Raw genomic sequence first — 21178 nt, 5'->3', positions numbered from 1 at the left:
CTAGGATCTTGGCACCATAGGCTCCCCCTTATAGCACACTCACTTCTCGGGGCTACCAAGATCTGTTTCCCAAGGGGCATGACTTCCCAAGGGGCTATTGCCTCTACTAAGGACCACAAGAATGTAGGATGTCTTCACGAGCATGGGTGACCCCTTGAGCTAGTGGATAGAAATGATTGTTTCCACTAAAACATGATTTTTAGTAAGGGCATTCCGTTTGGAAAGTGAATCATAAACTTTCATAGAAGGTCTCCCAGCCCCAAGAATCGAGGTTTGACACACCACAAGGGTACTGGAGGAGAGTTATCATGTAAGAATACTACTGACATGGCTTTCACTGTAATTGAATTTAATAGAGCGGCTAGAATGTTGACCTAGCTTTTGGCATTCCCAATATCGAGTATCTTGGTCCAAGGCAGGCCTCCTATAGAAGTTACACAGATTTCTCTTACAACCAAGATCCACAAATGGTGAGGGGAGAAGATATGTCCAACTCCTAGGGATTTAAACACTATAGACACACTAGGTAGAAAAGAAGAAGTTCATTTTAAGCACCAAATGAAGTGTTATTTAATCTAGGAAATCCACACACATGGTTTTGACAAACACAAAATGGTCTTCAACAATGTCCTACAAAGAAAGCATTAGTAGTTTGTTATGATCATGTCTTCCTCCCAAAATTTCCACATGTTTCAAGTAGACAATTAGTAACACAAAATCATCTAATCTATGTTCTAGAAGCAAATGGAAACCTTATATGCAAATTCTGATTGATGAGTGTGTTTTCTATGAACCAGGTGTGCTCTAACGGAGTAGATTACACCATAGAAGGAAAAAATGGCTTAGAACACCCCCAAGTGGGCCCAAATAGTGTTAACTACATCCATGACATAGTTGGGGCCCAATTGGGCATAGTTGGTAGTTTTAGGACACATTTGGGAGGTCAGGTGCAAAATGTGGAGAAATGGTGTCTGAATAAGACCTAGAAACTGCAAAGTTTGAAACCTATACTCCCAAGTGCACCCAAATAGTGTAGAATACATCAATGATCTAGTTGGTAATTTTTGGACATATTTGGGAAGTTAGAAATAATAGAAAGGGGTTTTGATGGCTTCTAGACTCCTAAAACTACTCCTAGGGGTCGCAAGTGTGCCTTGATAGAGCAGAGTGCGTCCTAGGGCAACAAGCTAACAAAATGCATGAAAAAAGAGCCCACAAACATGTTACTAGACCCCCTAATTGATCTAGGTGTGATATGGAAGAATAGATAGCCTTTATACCCTTCCAAGTGAGCTCCTTTCTTTCACCTACAAGCACAAAACAAGAAAACCCAAGTTAGATATGCATGTTCATGTCGAGTTCACCAAATGTAGTACCTAGAAAATGGGTTAAATGCATAACATACTATGAGAAATAAAAAACTCAATCAACATATGTTAGCACCCACTAGTCTACCATGAAATCCAAACTAATAAAGAAAGCAAACAATATTAAAACTCCCTCTTTTGTTTGTAGCTCCCATGTCCTTCTTTCTTCTCCAAATGACAGAGCTCCAAAGTTGCCTATAGTGCACACAAAATTGAAGCAAAATTATATGATAATGGTGATAATGCTATGAGAATACTTGAAGTTGTGATTGTATGTGAGAGATGGAGTGAAAAACACTAGAAGGCTAAGGACTAGAAATGAGAGAAAGATTGCTCATTTTATAATCAGCATGGAGGATGAGAGCATTGGATTTGTCACCCTTGATATGTAATGTGGCAAGAGATTCCTTTGAGAGCCCATGACACATATGACACAAGATTCCAAGTATAAGATTCTATGATGCATGGAAATCAAACTTGGCTAAATGTGGGAGAGAATCTATGACGCATCATAAGACACCTCAAGCCCACTTAAAGCCAATAATCTATGACAAAGGGAACTAAAGATAGACATGCATAATAGAATAATAATCTTGGGTTATGACATATTTTATCCAAGTGTCAAAGGAGAATCCATTAGGTGTAATATGCAAGTGCCATGATGATGTCAATATTATATGGAATATTTGAATAAAAATCCTTTTATTCCACAAAATAAGAATTAGTCAAAAAAATGGAATTAATGATGGAAAATGTGACTTAGGAAATTATGAATTTCCATGGTTTGCAGATGATGAATCAATTAATTAATATAATTAATTAATTGATGATGATAATTAGGAAGAATAATTAGAAAGAATAATATGATTAAATTATGGGTTATTTAATCCTATAGAGAAAATTAGTAGATGATTGGCCAAAATTGATTAAATAAGTGTGATAGTATCCTTTGATGAAAATGTGATGATAATATAGATCAAATGAGATGATGACAAGTAGACCAAAGATATGGTCATATTGATTGATTGAAGTTGATAATATGCCAAGGGCACATGACATGAATTGATTGATATGTAACATTAATTGACATTGTAAATGCTACAGGATTGAAATTGATTGAAAAGGTTTGATCATAATAACATCGACGAACACTATCAATATTACTAAAATAGTTGATAATGCCATGATCTAACATTGAATGCCTTAACAATGTCAAAGATTGGATGACATGAATGATAGTTTGACCTAGCACTGAGAGCCATGATAGTACTAAGGTTAGATTGATAAGATTGATAGGTTGATAGGTTTCCAAGGTGCTAAAAGCCATAATAATGCCTAGGATTGGCCAGGTGATGATTGATTTTGGACGTTTCATATGTTTTGAGTTGAGTAGGACTAATTTTGAGTAATTTGGAGTTGATTTGGGGTGATTCTAAGTTGATATGAAATGGTTTTGATTTGATGTGAAATGATTTTGAAATGACATAAAATTGATGTGAAAGAGGATACAAATGATAAAGTATGATCGATTTGGCCAAAATATCGAAGTCAACAGAATGAGAAAATGGGACAAATTAGTACGAAGAAGTGATGAAACCATAGATGTGAACCATTTTTTAGCATCTACAACCTCAAACTCTAATACCACCTAATGCAAGGAGGGGTTGTGAATAGCTAGGGCCTAAGACACACCTAGCTATCCAAACACATTGTTGAGTAGAGACAAAGGAAGAAAAAACATAGAAAACAATACCAAGGAGAGAGAGAGAGAGAGAGAGAGAGAGAGAGAGAGAGAGAGAGAGAGAGAGAGAGAGAGAGAGAGAGAACAAAACACTTTCATTGATTCATCAATTTAACATCACACATGCCCAACTATAAGGCCTTCTAGGTTATGATGAGATATAGAATATAACTTCAAGATCCATGATCTAGCTTCAACTTTGCAATTCTAGAAAACATCTGTTTGATACCACCTAAGAACCTCTCTAGATTATTTCTAAGTTATGTCTAAAATAAATCAAATACCTCTACTTCTACTTGCCAAAATGACTAACTGAATATTCTAGATTACTACATAATAGAAAAGATGACTCCAAAACATTTTTCACTCATCTCTAGACAAGGTCTCATTATTAAATTCATGATCCAACTTAAATATGAAATTTAACTCACACTACTTGAACCAATCATGAAGAACTCAATCAAAGAAGGAACCAAGAATTAGTATATATTAAGCTCACTCAATGCATTAAGGAATACTTTACCAACACTGGACAACTCAGCCAATACTGGACAACTCGAACTCTACAATAACTACTAGAATGAACAAAAGTATAGGATTACAAGGAAACCTAGGAAGCTTTTGCATCAATAAGTGTAGTGGTTGTATTAGGCATTGACAGGTCTATTTCGGTGCAACAAAAAGTCTAGCTTTTAACAAGTGGTATTAGAGCATGGTTATTTGTTTGAAAATCTTTGTGTAATGTTAAAGAAATGATTATTCAATAAACTACTAAAATTTCCCTTCAATATTTATATGATAGTTGTATAGATTAACCACCTCATATGTTCTATAAGTAAAGTTTTCATATCAAGCATTGATACATAGATATTTTGGTGCAACACAAACTCTAGCTTGTAACAACAATATCTAATTCAAAAATTTATTATTTTACAATAACAAAGATTCACATCGAGAAGATAGATAACCAATGGAGCCCTAGCCAAACATGAAGTATTTTATTCAATCCACTCAAAGCACTTATCATCCTTCATTATCAAACCTTGCATGATTAAGGCCCATTACAAGGTGGAATAGAATTATTTACTTAAAGTCCTACATAAATTTGGTGTTTTTTCTTCTAAAAACCAATATAAATAGATACTATCATTCACATTAATAAAATTGATCTTTCTAACAAAGGTATCATTTATTACCATATCTTTTTATTATTTCATTTGAAGCATTTAACAAAATAATCACACAGAAAAATGTAAGGCTTATTGAAAAAATATTCAAAATTCTTCTACAAATTTATTAGTCACATATGCACTCTTTTCATATGCTGCACTACTATATAGATTGAAATATTGTAGAAGCCAGACATATTAAAGGAGTTTTAGAAGCATGCTCAATAGATTTTAGGTAGAGAATAGATGCACACACAAAAAAAAGTTTCTCTCTTTAAAATGCTAAGGTGAACTTGTAGAAGAAAGATTTGTCAATTTTTGGGTTTTTTGATTGGTGAGTTACCATTTTCATATTTGGGGGGTAAAAGCACAAACTTGTGTCACCATTTTGTAAAGGAAAAGGATAACAAAAGTATAATTGTTCACCTTCAATGACATAAAGTTGGTATTATCATTTTGAATTTGAAAATGAAGTAAACTAATGAAATGTGTAGAAGTGGATGAAGTTTAGGATTATAATTTTTAAAAATTATTTGGGTTAAGAATTAATACATTTTCCTAATTTTTATACATGATTTGTTAGCTACTGAATTTTTTTGAAAATTAGGGGTCTAGTTCCACCACAAAATTAAATAGAAATAAAATTAATTTAACTTTGATCTTAGACTATGTTATAGATAACATAAATAGCTAGAACATTTAAAAATAAAAATTGGAACCTAAGACCTATATTTTCTCTTTTATAATGATTCAAATTTCAACTCACCTAAAATCGATAGTTATCATCTTCCACCACATTTTTCAAAATAAATCTATTCTAACCAAGACAAAAATTATATATTATAGAAACTTTCTCCTCTAGAACATCTATAATTTTTTAATTATTTTGATATGATTTAATTTTTTTTCTTGGTCAAAACGAACATCTTTTCAAGTGTTAAAATATGTGCTTGTATAATTTTTTAATTACAATATACTATATCTAATTAAAACACTATAATATATATGAGAATTTTCTTGACTCTGAGCTCTATAAAATGGTGTTCATATGTTATTAGAAACTATTATACAAAAATAGTAAGAGTTATTCAAATGCCACTTTTCTAAAATAATTTTATTTTTTAATAATTGGATACAAACTAGTATAAATCATGCATTTAATAGACATTTCCAATTGGAAAAGTGTGATACCATATATAACTTAGCTAGAACGAAATTATCTAGATCATATGTTTGAACAAAATTGATTTTTAGATATAAATACTCAAATTCCATCGCCCTGATAAGTTAGCCTGTAAGGTGACACAACTTTGTAGATTTACCCTGGGTATATATCTTTTTATGGGAACAAAAAAGGTCTCATACTATACTAAAGTTATAGAAAGGGTCATATAGAATTTTATCTTGGAAAGTTAGATGGTTTCCTTTTCTAGGTTGTATAGTTATTATTAAAATTATATTAGTAGCCATCATAATATTCCAATTATAATCCGAATTTGGGATCTTGAGCTAGTTAATTATGTCTATTTAGTTGAAATATGCTCAAGGAAATTAACATAGAGATATTTTTTAGGAGTACAAATTGATGTTGATCAAAAGAACATGTTACAATAATTTTTAACATAAAGGGTTGTATTTATTTTGAATAAGCCTAATATAATAATGTGGTCTCCATCTAAAGAGGGGAAATATTCACTCAAATAAAAATATAAGGAATTTTAAAACAAAGAAAATTAACATCAAGTAGCAAAATATGAGTATGCCTAGAGATAGAAGCTTTGGATGGTTAGTTCTTCAAAAATCAATTTTGACAAGTGATATATTAGAACTAAAAATTGTAGATCTTTCAAATATGTGCATTTTGAAGAAGGATATGAAAATGTTGATCATATATTCATCTAGAGTGTGTGTTTTATAAATTAGAAACATAGCATGGCTAAAATGGCCTACAACTCTCTACTCCATTTCCAAAATCATTTTTAGATTTGTCTCTATCTTTTTCTATCACATTTAAATCTTCTTTCTTTGTCTGTATTTGGTAGCTAGTTCTACCTATTATAATCTGGTCCATGTAGTTGGAGAAAAACAAAGTAATCTTTAGGAAAGTGGCTTGATCAATTAAAAAGGTTCAAGAGGTGATTCATAATCCATTATTTGAGATAGTTAATTGGTAAGTTGATAATCATAAGAATTTTAGTTCTCTCTTTAATACATGGGATGATACCATTATAAAGAATTATAAGAAAATATGTCTTCCATTTAGAGTTATTTGTTTCTCTAGCTCAAGTGAAGGTTGATATAAGAAAGATTAAGTGTAAACCTTGAGTTCCTTAATGGTGACTCAAAAAGTAACCCAAGAGATTTTGGTACAAGGATCTCTATTTGAAATATCTTAGGACACTTGGCAAAAGCTAAAGAAGTCGCACTATGTAAAGTACAAATAAAATTGTGGAATAAATGGATCTCCTATAAGGTCTTTTTTTGACTTAAAAATTTGGATTTCACTAACATAAAAACATAAAGGGTGATCCATTATTAGCTATTAGTTCTTGAAAAGTAAGAACTTGTCACAATTAGAATATGTGTTAAAAAGTTGTGGGGACTAGTATAATTATTTGAGTCATTAACTAGTGTATAAATATAGGAAAGATAATTTGTTAGATGATCTACTTGCTAACATGAGATGTCAAAAGAAATAATTTGAATATTGGGAAGGAGCTAGTGATATTGATGACTTTGCATGCTTAGATAAATAGTGATGCAATAAAAACTTGATCTAGGAAGTTTAAAATTCATGTGACACGATATGTGAGCCTCTTTTTCCTTGTAATCATTATAATTTTTATTTAGATAATGATCATGAGTTCTTCTACTGAGATGATGCAATTCTATAGTTAATTTTCACATGTGGTTGGATCAATTGAATATTTGGAGGTCCCTTGTGATCATTAGTTTTTGCAAGACTTTCAAAAAATATAGGATAGACTCTCACTTGGTGCATGCATAGGATAATTTTTGGTCTACCCAGCCAAGTGAAGGATCAAGTTCTTACACTAATATTATTTCTCTTTCAATTCAAGTTGTATTTTCACATTTACCATTCTTATTAAGCAGAAGTAGAAAGAATAATATGTTTGATCATTAGGTCAATCTAAAAGATAGATTGATACTTGTCTGCTCTAGTTTTTTATTCTAATTAAGTATATGAAAGTTTATTTAATTGTATAGTGGTTTCATTTGAAACTTGTTTCCTTTCAATAGTCTAACTAGGAGGGGACTAACCTTTTAAATAATTAATAATGTTTAAAGGATCTCTCTCTTAGATTTTTGTTTATTCAAGCCAATATCCTTGGCCATCAAAACCATCAGGTAGATAGCTCAGCCTTAACAACATTGTTTGTATGCATCCCTAAAGAAAGTGCTACCACCAAAACAAGGTGATAGTGCATGTTCTACCAAATTTTGGTTGACCATATTGTAACACGAGGTAGTGTCATATAGTGTCAAATCTCATTCACTAACTTATAAAAATTTGTAACTAGCTTGATAACACCCATTTTGATCTATGTGTATTTCTCGTGTGTGTGTGTGTGTGTGTGTGTGTGTGTGTGTGTGTGTGTGTATTTATGTATGTAGATACATACATACATACATACATACACACACACATACACACATACATATATGTTTATGCATATGTATATGCATATGCATATGCATATGTATATGTATCTGTATGTATGTATATATGTATGTGAGTGTGGGTGTGTGGCTTATAGGTTTTTCATCAAAAAAGTTAAAATAAATTTAAAATAGATACATTTATGTCAAGATTAAACATGAGAAAGGATAAGATGTTTCCTCTTTATTTCACTCAAGGAAACTAGTTAGAAACCATTATTGAATGAAATTATAGTCTAGCACCAAATATAAGGCCATCTAGTTTTAGAGGATTTGTCTAGATGAAGAGAAAAAATAGCTTTTGATGAGCCAACATTGAAGGTATTTATTGCTAACAACATATAAATAGATTTACCGTTGGAAAATCTAGAAGAAAAATTTAAGGATATTCATAATTTATTTTTTAATCCTATTGATACATGTCTTTAAAAATAAATAGTTTTTTTCTTAAGTTCCTCACCGATGGATACTCCATTAAAAATATACTTTATTAGTTAGTTAAATAATTATTTTAATGTTAAATACATTTAATTTAAGAGGCTAGTTCAAGGTAGAATTATATATACATCAAATTAAGAAGGTAATTAATGGATTTTAGTATACTTAAATAAGAGTTTACATCATATTCTCTATAAAAAGTATGGAATTATGGTGTCGTTCACCATTTTCTATACTTGACAAAAACTCGAGTTCATAAAAGGAGAATTTTGATAATTCTTGAAATGGAAAGATGCATGATGAAAGAAAAGGCCTATATATATATTTTAGAGAAAATGTAATATATTTAGCTCAGAAACTACTTCGAAATAAGTATTTTAGAAATTAAATTAAATGAATGACTACTAGAAATAATCATGATGTAGACAATAACAAAGTGTTGGTTATTTTTATAATTGTTGGATATGTGATTCATGTACATGCATGAAAACAGGAAAAGGTACAAGTTAAACAAAAAAAAAAGTAATTAAAAAAAAATGATAGAAAACTAAAGTATATTATTTATCTATCTTGATAGGTCAGAATCTTGAAAATAAAGGCTAAGGGTATTTAGTTGAGAAAATGAATAGAAAATAGCAGTCAAGTGAAGGAAACAATCCAATTTATGAAGTTGAACAAAAAATATTCATGAATGTAAATGAGTGACAAGGATAGGGTTTCTGAGGATTTATGGGGTAGGAATGGAGATGGAAATGAAATAAGGGAGGAAAGTGAAGATACCCCTCCCACTAAAAGAGTTGAAAAGCCCTCTATTTCCCCCTCTAACAAGAAGATCTTTAAAGAGGATGAGAAGGAAGAGTAGAGTAGGGATGTTTGGAAAGAGAAGAATATTGAGAAATTGGACTCTCCAATCAAGAACATAGTTGGGTACCCAATGTCCAATTTTGAAGATGATCCTATGGATAATATCACAAATGGGAATGATGATATTGCTTCTATTTCCATCTAGGGTGATCTTGATAACATTAATATGGTTAAGGATAAAGTGGAGGCCTCTATTTCCTTTGATAATTGGGTCATCAATGAGATTATAACCACTACAAAGGTAGTGGGTAAAATATTTAAAGATTTTTAGCAATGGGTAGAAGCTAGAAAAAAATTGGAAGAAGGTACCCCAGGGAAAATTCAGGACTCAAAGAAAATCATTGGGGATAATGACTCCAAAATCCAAGTTCTGGTCCAAAAATGTGGGGTTTTCATTGCACCAAAAGATTAATCTATCAATATTCGATACAACCACTCAACTTATAATACACAGGAGGCAATTAAACCCTTGTCATGAATCTTGAGGGGAGTGTTGAAAATATTTCTAACAATCTAGCCCTCAACATTATCCAATGATTTGAGGATTTGAACCTATGACCAAGCTCTGATACCACTTGTTAGAGTGGGGTTGTTATTACACCAAAAGACTGATCTATCAATTCCTGATACAACCACTCAACTTATAGTATATAGGAGCTGGTTAAGCCCTTGTCATGAATCCCAAGGGGAGCATTGAACAAATTTCTAACAAGAAAATCATCACTAAGAAAGGTAAAATGGTAGCCAAGGACATTGAGTTTAGGGTAGATGTGACTAGAGAGGATAAAGGTCAGCAAGTGGATGCAGTAGGAGGACCTGGTAAAAGAAAATAAGGAAAGCTGAATAGAAAGGTGACTATTTCTATGAAGACTCTAGAGAAGGATCTAGAGGTAATTGAGATCTAGGCAGTCAAACTCTTGAAGGAGTTGTCTTAGTTCTGGCTCCTTTATTTCTTTTTTTGTCTTTTTCCTTTTATTGGTCTAGTCTATGTGTTGGTTACTATTTTTTTGGGCTGGTTGTTGGGTTTAGGATGTTGGTTTTTATTAATGTTTTATTTGTCACCAACATAGTTGTAAATTTGGACTCCATTGTATCTATCTTTGTATTTTGAAAATATTAGGTTTTAGGTCCCTATAAAACCTATTTTTACCTTAATCCAAAAAAAGGAAAAGGTGCAAGTTAAACCAAAAGAATCAAAAGTATAATTTTTTGAAATTTGATAAAAAACCTAAAGTATATTAGTTTTCTAGCTTGATAGGTAAGAATCTTGGAAATAAAAGATAAGGGTATTTAGTCGAGAAAAATGATAATAAATATCAACCAAATGAAGGAAAAAATCAAAATTATGAAGTTGAAGAAGAAGGCAAACCTAATTCTTAGGGAATGAAGAATTATGATAAATATAACAAGACATAAAATATTATTTATTGGGTCTTCAACATTGGACATAAATTTCAAATAATGGTAGTAACATCACAAGCTATAGTGTAATACATTATCAAATTGAATAATTGAAAATAATGATCCATAAACATTTAAACAACTTGGAGAATAATAAGAGTGGATTGAAGAAATAAATAACAAATCAAGAAGAAAACATAATTAATAAGTCAAACAAGGTTCAATAAAGAGTCAATTGAATCCCAATCTTTAGATTATAAAATAAACTTATCATATTATTATACTAGTTCTACATGACAATCATCTTATTGACATTAGTAAAAATTTAACTTTACATATTAACCTAAAAGTTGGTATCATTAGAAAATATGATATATATGCATGGTACTTTCTTGGTATGAAAGTATGGGAAATAAAGATAGGATACCCATTTTGTAGAAAAAAAAATATTCTTAATGAAATCTTTAAAAAATTATGATTCTTTTGGAGTTAATTGACATTTTATATAATGATGGACTCAAGTTGCCCAATTCAAATGTCATATCTTGTGTACCTCATTGTATAAATGTAGTTGATTGGCAATTTACTCTACTTGGCCAATACCTAGCTGTATATTATATGTTTTAAACTTAGTATCTAGGACCATGTTAGAACTAAAAGAAGCACATTAGATCATATCTAAGAGGATTTTTAATTATGTTAAGGAACATTAAATATATGGTCTCAAATTTTCGCACAAATAGAATGTCATCTCAATTGAGTACAAAGATATATATTGGGGTAGTTCTACATATAGTTGATTGTATCACTTTCTATAAAAGATAGACTTTAAATTTATAGCGTTTGCCCTTATAACTAACTTAGCCATTAAAGAACTTACACTTGAGAGAATGAGGTCACCATGCATTGTAATACTAATATTTCTATACAGATGATGAAGAATCTAGTGTTTTATTCTATGTGAAAAGTACATATCCTCTACCTACTACTCCATTTCATCCACTCATTTCCAAATACCTCTTAATCTCTTTTATCATCAATACCTCATACGTTCTCCTCATTTACTCTTTCATTTAAGCCACTCGTGTATCACCTCTTAATCCTCACTTGTGGTTTTAATGGGGACTTCTATTAAAAAGGACTTTATCTTCTCATCAAAATCTAATGCACTTTTGAATATAATGTCTATTTTATGAGACAATGATCACTCCTATTTCCTTTATTATCATACCATCTTTTGGAGAGCTATTGTGCCCTTGAATACTTGTGATCTCTAAGAGCCCATAGCTATCGTCTTTCCATTATCATCATCATATTCATATTATTTCTCTCATGCCATTGATATTATAAAATTTACATTTACTAACCATTCTCCATTTTTTCATAGCCTCTTGTGCATGTGCTAACAAATGAACACAACCATTGAACAATACAATATTGTGAAGGATACAAAAAAAGGCTCATTAAGTGCCTCTTGAGTGCATGGTATATTTAATTTATTTATTTCATGTTATCTTTCATAAGGAAGCTCTATATTAATATGTGGTCTACTTTGTGAATCTGAGGTTTTAGGTTGGGCTTGGCTAGGTTCACAAGTAGGTAGTCAATTTCCATCATTGCAAACAACCATTAACTAAATAGAGAATGTGTTCATTGTGTATTGTTATAGATATAGTGTTATATAAATAATGAATAATCTACTATTTCATTGTTTGACTAAATATAGAAAGGTGAATGAACATCACTACATCACAGAGTTATTCTAACAAATATCACTTGAGATTATGTATTAAAGTATACATATCATATAATAGATATCTACATAAAACCTCTAGCTGACAAAGATATCAGACACAAAATATTTACTTCAAAATCTACCTAATGAAAAAATGACAACAATGATATTTCTTGAATATTATAATCTATTTGTATTATCAAACTCACCAGATGACTTTTTATCTTCCTACATATAATAAATGATGTTCTCAAAATATAAACAAATAAAATTCTATTGTCTTAGTGCTTAGCTACAAATTTTATTTATAGAATATTCCATGCATCCTCTTGTGAGCAAAGATTGAAGCTGCCTACATGCATATTAGTTTTGTATGCTATGGATTCAATATTAGAAAGTTGATCTGCCTTCTATTCCATCAAATAAAAAAAGTCAGAGAACGAAATGAATGCACAAACACACCCACGGTAAGAATTTAAACTAAATAACTTGAGCATTCTCCCATTCGTAATCGACTAAAATCCTCAATACCCTGCTTTTATTCTACTCCTGGTCCAACCTATTCCAGTTCTGGTTCACCCTAAACACTGTCTCATTAATATCAAGTAAAACCTGATATTCTCACAAGCGTGGGCATGAATCTCAAATTAAACATTAGACACTAACATATGTACGCCTGATTAATATTGCAATAAATATGATCCAGCTTTCCAAATGTACAACCTTCTCAAACCAATACTTTTCTGCCAAAACTGGTAGTTCTAAAACAAACTGAAAAATACCAAAATATAGCTAGTCAAGCCATAGTACGGACAATTAATCCTAAACATTTATTGCAAGTGAAGAAAATAGTCCACTGGGAGTGCAGGGAAATCGGCTGGTTTGACTAAGCATAAATGAATAAGATCATTAGCCTTCTTTATTGGTTTGATCAATAATTCAGTTTCAGACATCTACAAACTGGAGAAACATAATTATAGAATGTTTATGAAGGATTACCTTATTTGTATAATTTTCCGGGTGGTGCTCATTACAATGCCCGAAGTGACATTGTGAGATCCAAGGTAGGAACAGAATCCGCTTGCTGCTGCAACAAAAACTGTTTAGGCTTGCAAACATCTTCTTCTTTCATGGTGGCCTGGCTTAAAAAGTTCGTTCCCTCTTCCCTCTTATGTTTGCAGAATAATGAAAGGGATAAGCTGCTATCAATTTCCTCTTGATCCTCATCACTACTTTTGTTAACGGTGGGTTCCCTGGATTTCCTCTTACCTACTGGCTTCTTATTTAACAGCTCGTGGTGTTTAGATACCCTAGGTTGCTCTTCTTCTTGTACTTCAAGTCCTGGTTGTAGCTGCAAAACAAAAACACAATAAGAAAAATCTTGTGGGTCAAAATCATGAGAAACAAGGAGTGCTTTTTCTTTCTTGTAACTTGAAAACCATTCTGAAAGGATCAATTCATGGATTTAACAGAAGTGGAAAGGTATGAATACCTGGAGTTGTAAAGATAGTTGATCTTGCTTCGAAGCATTTGAATGAGCTCCACTGGCCTTGGCTAGGGTTTGCTCGAATCTCCTCTGGAAATCATTGCACGATGCCCCCCCTAGTCTTATATTGGATAAATCATCTGAATCCAAAGTAGATAATTGAGCACTACTATTACATTCCAACCAACTACCCTCTATCTTTTTCCTATTCTGCCTTTGCTCATGCCAGTTATCAATATGCCCAGTTAAACCACGCATAGTACAATTTTCTTTAGATGGATTTCCTACAGTAGCCACTTCGATTAGTTCATGGCTTTCGCCCAATTGGAAGGAACCGTTCTTGTCATTTGCAGTAGTTGAGAGGACTGCTTGGATGTTTCCTTGAGAAAAACCATGTATGTTTTGGTACGTATTATCACAATTCAAATGCCCAGAAGCAGCCCATCCATATAAATGCTTTGAAATGTTATTATTGGCAATTTGGTTTTCATATGACCTGAAAAGCCAATCTTGACGACTCGCCCAAGAACTTCCAGTATGTCTACAAATGACATGATAATCACCCATTATTTATAATTCTATTCATATGAGAATTTCTTTAACTAAGCAACCGGTATTTTCTGTCGAACATAACTTGATGATTACGAAATAGTACCAAAAGCTTATGTGGGCATCAAGACCTATATCATCTAATAACAAATCAGTATAGAAATTGTTCGAATCATAGTAACATGTACCTGGTTGGATTAGTTGGATCAAAGGATTGTAGGGCATGTCGAGGAAGAAGATTACAATAATGGGAAGAATCATAATTTTCATTCACCATAAATCTCTCATTTTCGTAGTATCGTGACCTTGTTGTTGTTTTTGAAAGGGAGAAACAATCTGAAATGCTTTCTTGCGGACCTTCCATGAACCTCTCCAATTGCCCTATTCCTGTTGCAATAATGGAGGAACCCAATATAAATTATACGTTTTCAAATTTCAACTTCTACAGGATTTGATAATTAAGAGATTAGATCTCAATCAGACGTCCTTTAGATTCTCTTTATATTTTCCTGGTCCAAGCCACAGAACAGCATTCAACATCCATGTCTGTGGTTGGCACGTTAGCTTTTATTATGTGGGGCAGCTAATGAATTAGGTCGCCATCTATAGCCCATCAAAGGCTAACTGCAATTAGGGTATTTAACTTTTCACAGCCTGGGCGTTCTATGCATTATATAGATTAGCTTCTTAGGTTTTCGATTAGATCATGTAAATAGCTTTCCACATAATATTCATGGATTTATCATTAGGATAAACTGATAATAAAAACAATTTTTATTTGTACACTTTTCCTACGATGCTCTATAATTCATGATTAAGATGAACTGACTGAAGATGACAAACTTTATTTATCAATCACTTCAATCATAATCTACAATTCACCAAAACTGATTAAAAGAAAAAAAAAATCATCAACATTTTAGATCATAGGTCTTAGCATAATGATTCAAGGAAACCACAGAATAAATGATTAATTTGTAAAACCCACCTTGCCCATTCTCATCGTTTTTCATGCTCCTGTACATCTTCAGAGACAGCAACAGAAAGTACATAACATAACATTAGGAACCAAAAGATTATAGATTACTAATGGCAGAAACAATCATAGATTCATAATGGTACATATATTGACACTACCTGGAGGTGGCTCTTAACATGGGAAATAGTCAATCCTTTCACGTCCATCAGCTGTAGAACAAGCTTTGGTGTTGCTCCTACACGGCCATTCATGAAATCAGAGATAGAGAATCCAGCAAAACCTTAGATTTATTTTTTCTCATATGATTTTACATCCATTAATCATGGCTACCATTGTAGACAATATACATATGTACAGGTATTAGAAATAGGACTTACTGTCTTGCCCACCCAGCCGTTCAACAGCATGAATAAAAGAATGGTGGAGCTCTGGAGTCCAACGAAGGCGAGGCATTTTGGAACGAACATATTGTCTTACACTCCCACCATTTCTGCTCCTGCTCTCCTGATTTCCCTCCACAGTACTAGTGCTACAACTCCTTGCCAAAACATCATTTCCATCCCCATCTGAGAGACTCTTCAATCCACTACAACTACTCCCAAATACATGCTCACTGCTACAACTACTTTCCTCTACCTCAACCTCCATATTCTTCCCCCTTTCAAATTCTCATTATACATAACCATACATTGATGGTCATCATTCTGAATACTTTTCCTATAAAGAGCTCCAAGATTCCATGAGAATCAAAGAAAACCATTGATATCATACAATCCCAATTCTTCAAAAGCCCGCGATCTATAAAACAGTTCATTGGTGGAAACATTCAAGTCCAAGAATGCCCAACAAATATAAGATCCTTATATAAGGCTTTTTTCTCTCCCTGTGCTCGATATACTAGAAATTTATCAATATGCCGGGATCACAGCTTTAGAGATCTCCTTTCAAGAACTCGAACCCACATCTTCCCTCTACAAAAACTTAATCCAAAGTCCATATGGTCTCCTTAGATTAGAATTACTCTAACAAACAGCATTAGAGATCTCCGATCAGGAACATCAACCCACATCTTCCAACTATCAAAGCTTAATCCATAGTCCTTATGATCTCCCTATATCAGAACTCCAACCCATATAGTGTCACGACAAAATCTTCATCGATCGATAATCCTTATGATCTCCATGAAATCAGCATTTGAGATCTACCGTCAAGAACACCAACCAACCCATGTCGCCTGATTACAAAAACATAATCCATAATCCTTATGATCTCGGTAGTATAGAAATCTAAGAAAACAGTATTAGAGATCTCCCATCAAGAATACCCACCCATGTACTCCCACTACAAAAACTCAAACCATAATCCTTAACATGTTGTTATGTTAGAACTCTAAGAAAACATCATTAGAGATCTACTATAAAGAACGCCTACTCATATTGTCTCGCTGCAAAAGTTCAATATCCAATCAAATAATTGAATGAGAAATTGTTGGAAAAAGGTCAGACCCAGAGCAGATTGCCATCATTAGAACAATATCACCTGCTCCAGTTTCATCCTATGCCAAACTCAAAGCTTTCTCCTTCGCCCTATGCAAGCTTTCGTGGAAGATAAAAACTAGGTTTCACATAAGTACGGTTACATGAAGAAAGATATATTATAGTAAGGAAGACTTGTGCAGATTTTGAACAATCAGCTTTAGGGCGTATAGGACATCAAATATCTTGAAACAGCAGAGGGCACTGAAATCCTCAAAATTCCTTATGAAGATTGAAACAAACAATAAGCCAAACTAACCAGTTTTCCAAGTCAATCCCCAGCCCAAACATAGGGCTCTGGCAGATTCTAAATTTCTGATTGATTCACTGAAATCCATAAAAAACTGTTTCTTTCTGTGGATCCAGAGTTCTGTGTCTGTGACACTAAGGCCGAGGCTTGGGCACATGAATAGACTAGATTCATATGCTTTGTTTTGAATTGGCGCACGAGATTTAACTACACCTTGGAAAGGAAGTCTATCACCGGGGAGGCTTTTTCCAAAGTCATTTGGAGAAAAAGCTCTCTACAGAGAAAATGGGTGTTCATAGAATTGACTAGGGCTATACCACGAAAGGACACATGGTGATCTTTACTTCCCTTTAAAAGAAGGGGAGTAAATACTTTTGTTAATAGTTGAAAATATGTAAGGCTAAACATTCACCAATAACACTGTAGTGGGATTTAATTGTAAGAACAATACTACTTATCAATAGTTTCAAGAATGAATAAATATAAGCTATAATGTTCTTTAAATGAAAGAGATTTTGTTCTTAAAGATGATGAATATTTTATTTCTAATATAAACATGATACTTCCGTACCTAATTTAAAGAATCCACAATAACATTTCAGGGAGTTTAATGGTAAGAACAACTCATAACTTGACTCTTACATTAGGTCAATTAGAACACACTTAATGAAATATTATTCAGTCAAGACTGATGAAATGTACAATATTGTGATATTGCTATTAGAATTTGACTTATTTTGAAAAATATCTCCTACATATCAATGTACAATATATTTGTTTAACAAAAGAGTAACTCTTTTGATCTCAAATTTAGAATGGTGAGATAATCTATATTTCTGATATAAACATTCAACAAAAATGCACAAATAGAATTGAATGAAGAGAGAAACAATACCCAACTTAAACTATCATACCAATATCCATAACTATAAGCCATTTTAATTTATTTGAATAGAAATAAAATACAATTCTTACACCAGGTGAGAAATTCTGGACTTCAGTTTTTAAATTGGCAAGCGTGACATCATTGAAGGTCATGTCACTCAACGGTGCCCACCTGCTCTTTGACATCTATATCTTTCTTCATCTCATGAATGCACATGCGGTGGTAAATTGCATGACTTGGGCGTGAGAATCAGATTATTTACGTCGGTTGAAGGGAATTTTTCACTTTTTACTAATTTACATGATAGGGAGCTTTCGAGGTGATGCAGTACCTAGCTCATTTACTCTTTATTTATGGACCGTACCTTTTCCCAATTCCGTGAGGCCAACAAAGGTAATAATATTCTCCACAAAGTTTACTTTGGGCTTGACCAGTTCTTGCATGGTTCTATATTTATGGTTGTAACTCTAAGGTATTAAAGTGCATACCCCCAACTTTATATTTTTGTTTTTATGTTAGATCATTTGTTTTGTGTTTTAATTTTAATTTTATTATTGATGTATTTTAGTTGAAGTTTAGATTAAGATTGGTTTATTTATAAGGTTTTGGTTTCTTCTAGAAAATATTTCTGGTCTAATAGATATTTGACATTTGTTTATTTTTTATATTCTTTAAAATATAACAGTACCTTTTATTTGTAGATAAATTTTCAATATCTATATCAATCTTATGTCTTAGTCTAGATACATATCACCTTTGACTATTCATTTAGTCTTTGTCCTCTTTCTTTTCCCACTCATAGGCCTTATGTTTATGTCGCCCCCTTTTTCCCAACTCACATGACTTTTGTTCTAGAATCCAGCTTTTCTCATCGATTATTCAACTATCATGAGTGAGCTATAAAATATATTTGATTTGCAAAAGCCTCACAAAAATGATGAAGATGATCACTACATTATCTATTAGCATGTGACACGTAACACCTATGTTTATGATGTTTGATGGTAGAAGTGATTCATCAACTCATCCATATACATCAAGCAAAACATAGAGATTAATTTTATATCGAAATGTTAAGTACAAAATTATTTTCATGGAATTCATGATATCTAAACCTTTTTTTTCTTCTTATTCTTTACCTCTTGACTTTATTTAGGGGCAAACAATGCTTTTATTAATCATTTTTAAGGAGTGAATGAATATTTGCTTAGATTTTAAAGTTTGTTAATTTACATGAGTAGTCAACTATTATAAATTGTGTTCAATTTTATTTTGTAATATAATTATTTTAGTAATAAGAGGAAAGGTGATTTCTAATATGTACAATCTATTTTTCAATCATGCGACTTTGTGAGTCATTGTGAAATTTAATTTTTACAAAGTAATATCCTAGATTATAATGACATTTCTAGTACTCAATGTTATTATTTTAAGTTTCAACCTCATTAAAATTTTAAATATAAGGGCAATGAAGCTCATAGTTTGAAAAAATATAAAGTCTAAAAATATGATAACACGGAGATAGAATCATCCAAGGTGAATTTAAAACCTCCCAAGTTGTTTCATCTTCAAAAGGGATGATGTGACTAAAATTTGATCAGATCCTTGCAATTGAAAATCATTGTGCAAAGAAGAAAAATGTTTTGGATACTCATATTGATAAAATGCCAATCACAACTCCCTCAACACAAAACCTTCAAAATAGTCCAAAAACTCCACTTTTTAGTGGTAGTGGGGTAGAATTAAGAAGGGGTGATGTCATTGGTGATCCTCAAAATGTAATTATTACAACCTTTGACATCGATGGAGACAAGTACAATGTTGCAAATGCTCTTTCTCCTTTCAAGCATCATATTGTATGAATGGACCCAAATTTTGAATTCAATAATTTTGTAACAAATTTTCAATAAACCACAAAGATTAATAGAATAAATATTAAGGTATTCAAGAAGGATGTACTTGAGGTGGCTCGTTCTCAAGAACCTACATCAAGTAGGATATTTCCAACATATATCACCAATAAAGAAATGATGGAGTTTATGATTGTCTCCCCTAGAGTTCGATAATAATCCACTAGAGAGTGAGATAAAACCATCAAATGTTCCTGTTAGTACACTATCAATGTATTTCTCCAAAGTACAAAATGTGGAGAAAACTAGTGTGGCAAAAAAGAGCAACTCTGTGGTCTATATTTCATTGTTCAAGGTGGAGAGAGAGAAAAAAGAGCTAGAGAAGGCAATTAAAAGGTCAAAAATAGACCTGGAAAATGCAAAGGAAAATGAGAAAGTAGCTAATAGAAGGTGCAAAGAAATAGAGAAAAGGATTACAAGTGCTTCCTCTCAAGGACCAAGTGCATAACCTTAGCCAGAAAAGATGGAGGACAAAATGAAAATTCTAATGGAACAATTGGAAGAAAGCAATAAAAAGCTATTAGATGTAAATGTAGGGAGAGAAGAAAAACTCAAGATGTTCAAGCAACAATTCGAACAAAGCAATAAGAAACTTAGTGATACTCTGAACCATGTTAATGTGGAAGCCAATGTAAAATTAAAAGAACTCAAGGACAAATTGCAAGAATCAAATTTAAAAATGAGGAAGAAAGAGCACTTACGGTAGTAGATATTTTCAAAAAGTTAGAGTCTAGTGGACATACAATTAGTAACATAAATAAGAAATTAGACAATGAGAGCAGAAAAGAAAAATAGTGGGAAGAGAAAGCAAAGGAAATAAAGAAAGAAAGTGAAAATTAGTTGTCACAAATGGTGCAAGAGGTACAGAAGGCTAATAAAATAATTAAAACCTTGGAGAACAAATTGTTTGACTCATATAAAAAATAAAAAGTTCAGTCAAGATAATTAAAGAAAAAATATGGGGGGCAATTATAGAAAATATCAATAGGTTGTGTGATTGGTTTGAATTGCATCAAAGTTGTCAAATTGTTTGTGGAAGTATCAAAGAGAAGATTGAGAAGAAGAATTACCTTTTTAAGCTTGAAAAGACTACAAGATAGATTATATGCATAATCAACACACATAGTGATAGGTATTTAGCTAGCCAAGGAGTTCATGACCATGCTAGTGCATCAGTAAAGTCATCA

The 21178-nt window shown here is 32.3% G+C and overlaps 1 protein-coding gene across 3 annotated transcripts; it reads right to left on the bottom strand.

The window, feature by feature from the left end:
• Positions 1-745: 745 nt before the first annotated feature.
• On the bottom strand, positions 746-17423 carry LOC149549120 (uncharacterized). 3 transcript variants are annotated; one of them, XM_089792558.1, is made up of 7 exons: positions 15788-17422; positions 15569-15645; positions 15420-15456; positions 14620-14818; positions 13889-14423; positions 13396-13747; positions 746-1307 (listed from the first exon to the last, which is right to left on the bottom strand). In XM_089792558.1, the coding sequence occupies exons 1-6, from the start codon at positions 16056-16058 to the stop codon at positions 13427-13429; spliced, it is 1440 nt and encodes a 479-aa protein (XP_089648684.1). In that variant the 5' UTR covers positions 16059-17422; the 3' UTR covers positions 746-1307; positions 13396-13426. The 3 variants fall into 3 exon arrangements, with proteins under 3 accessions (XP_089648684.1, XP_089648685.1, XP_089648686.1); XM_089792559.1 differs by lacking the exon at positions 746-1307 and adding an exon at positions 12871-13167 and having other exon boundaries at positions 15788-17423; XM_089792560.1 differs by lacking the exon at positions 746-1307 and having other exon boundaries at positions 13278-13747; positions 15788-16644; positions 16916-17422.
• Between the last annotated feature and the right edge of the window lie 3755 nt (positions 17424-21178).

The sequence above is a fragment of the Cupressus sempervirens genome, chromosome 7, assembly GCF_028749045.1.
Source record: "Cupressus sempervirens isolate cs-2001-9-10 chromosome 7, ASM2874904v1, whole genome shotgun sequence".
Taxonomy (NCBI): Eukaryota; Viridiplantae; Streptophyta; class Pinopsida; order Cupressales; family Cupressaceae; genus Cupressus; species Cupressus sempervirens.
The sequence above is the reverse complement of the archived record's forward strand: the minus strand, read 5'-3'. Positions and strand labels throughout refer to the sequence as shown.

Bases quoted from the DNA above. Each gene is read 5' to 3' on its own strand.
- LOC149549120 (XM_089792559.1), bottom strand. From the start codon at position 16,058: ATGGAGGTTGAGGTAGAGGAAAGTAGTTGTAGCAGTGAGCATGTATTT. The intron at 15,457-15,568 runs GTAGTGTCAATA...CTGTCTCTGAAG, and splicing joins ATGTTAAGAGCCACCTCCAG to ATGTACAGGAGCATGAAAAA. The intron at 14,819-15,419 runs GTGGGTTTTACA...TTATTGCAACAG, and splicing joins AAACGATGAGAATGGGCAAG to GAATAGGGCAATTGGAGAGG.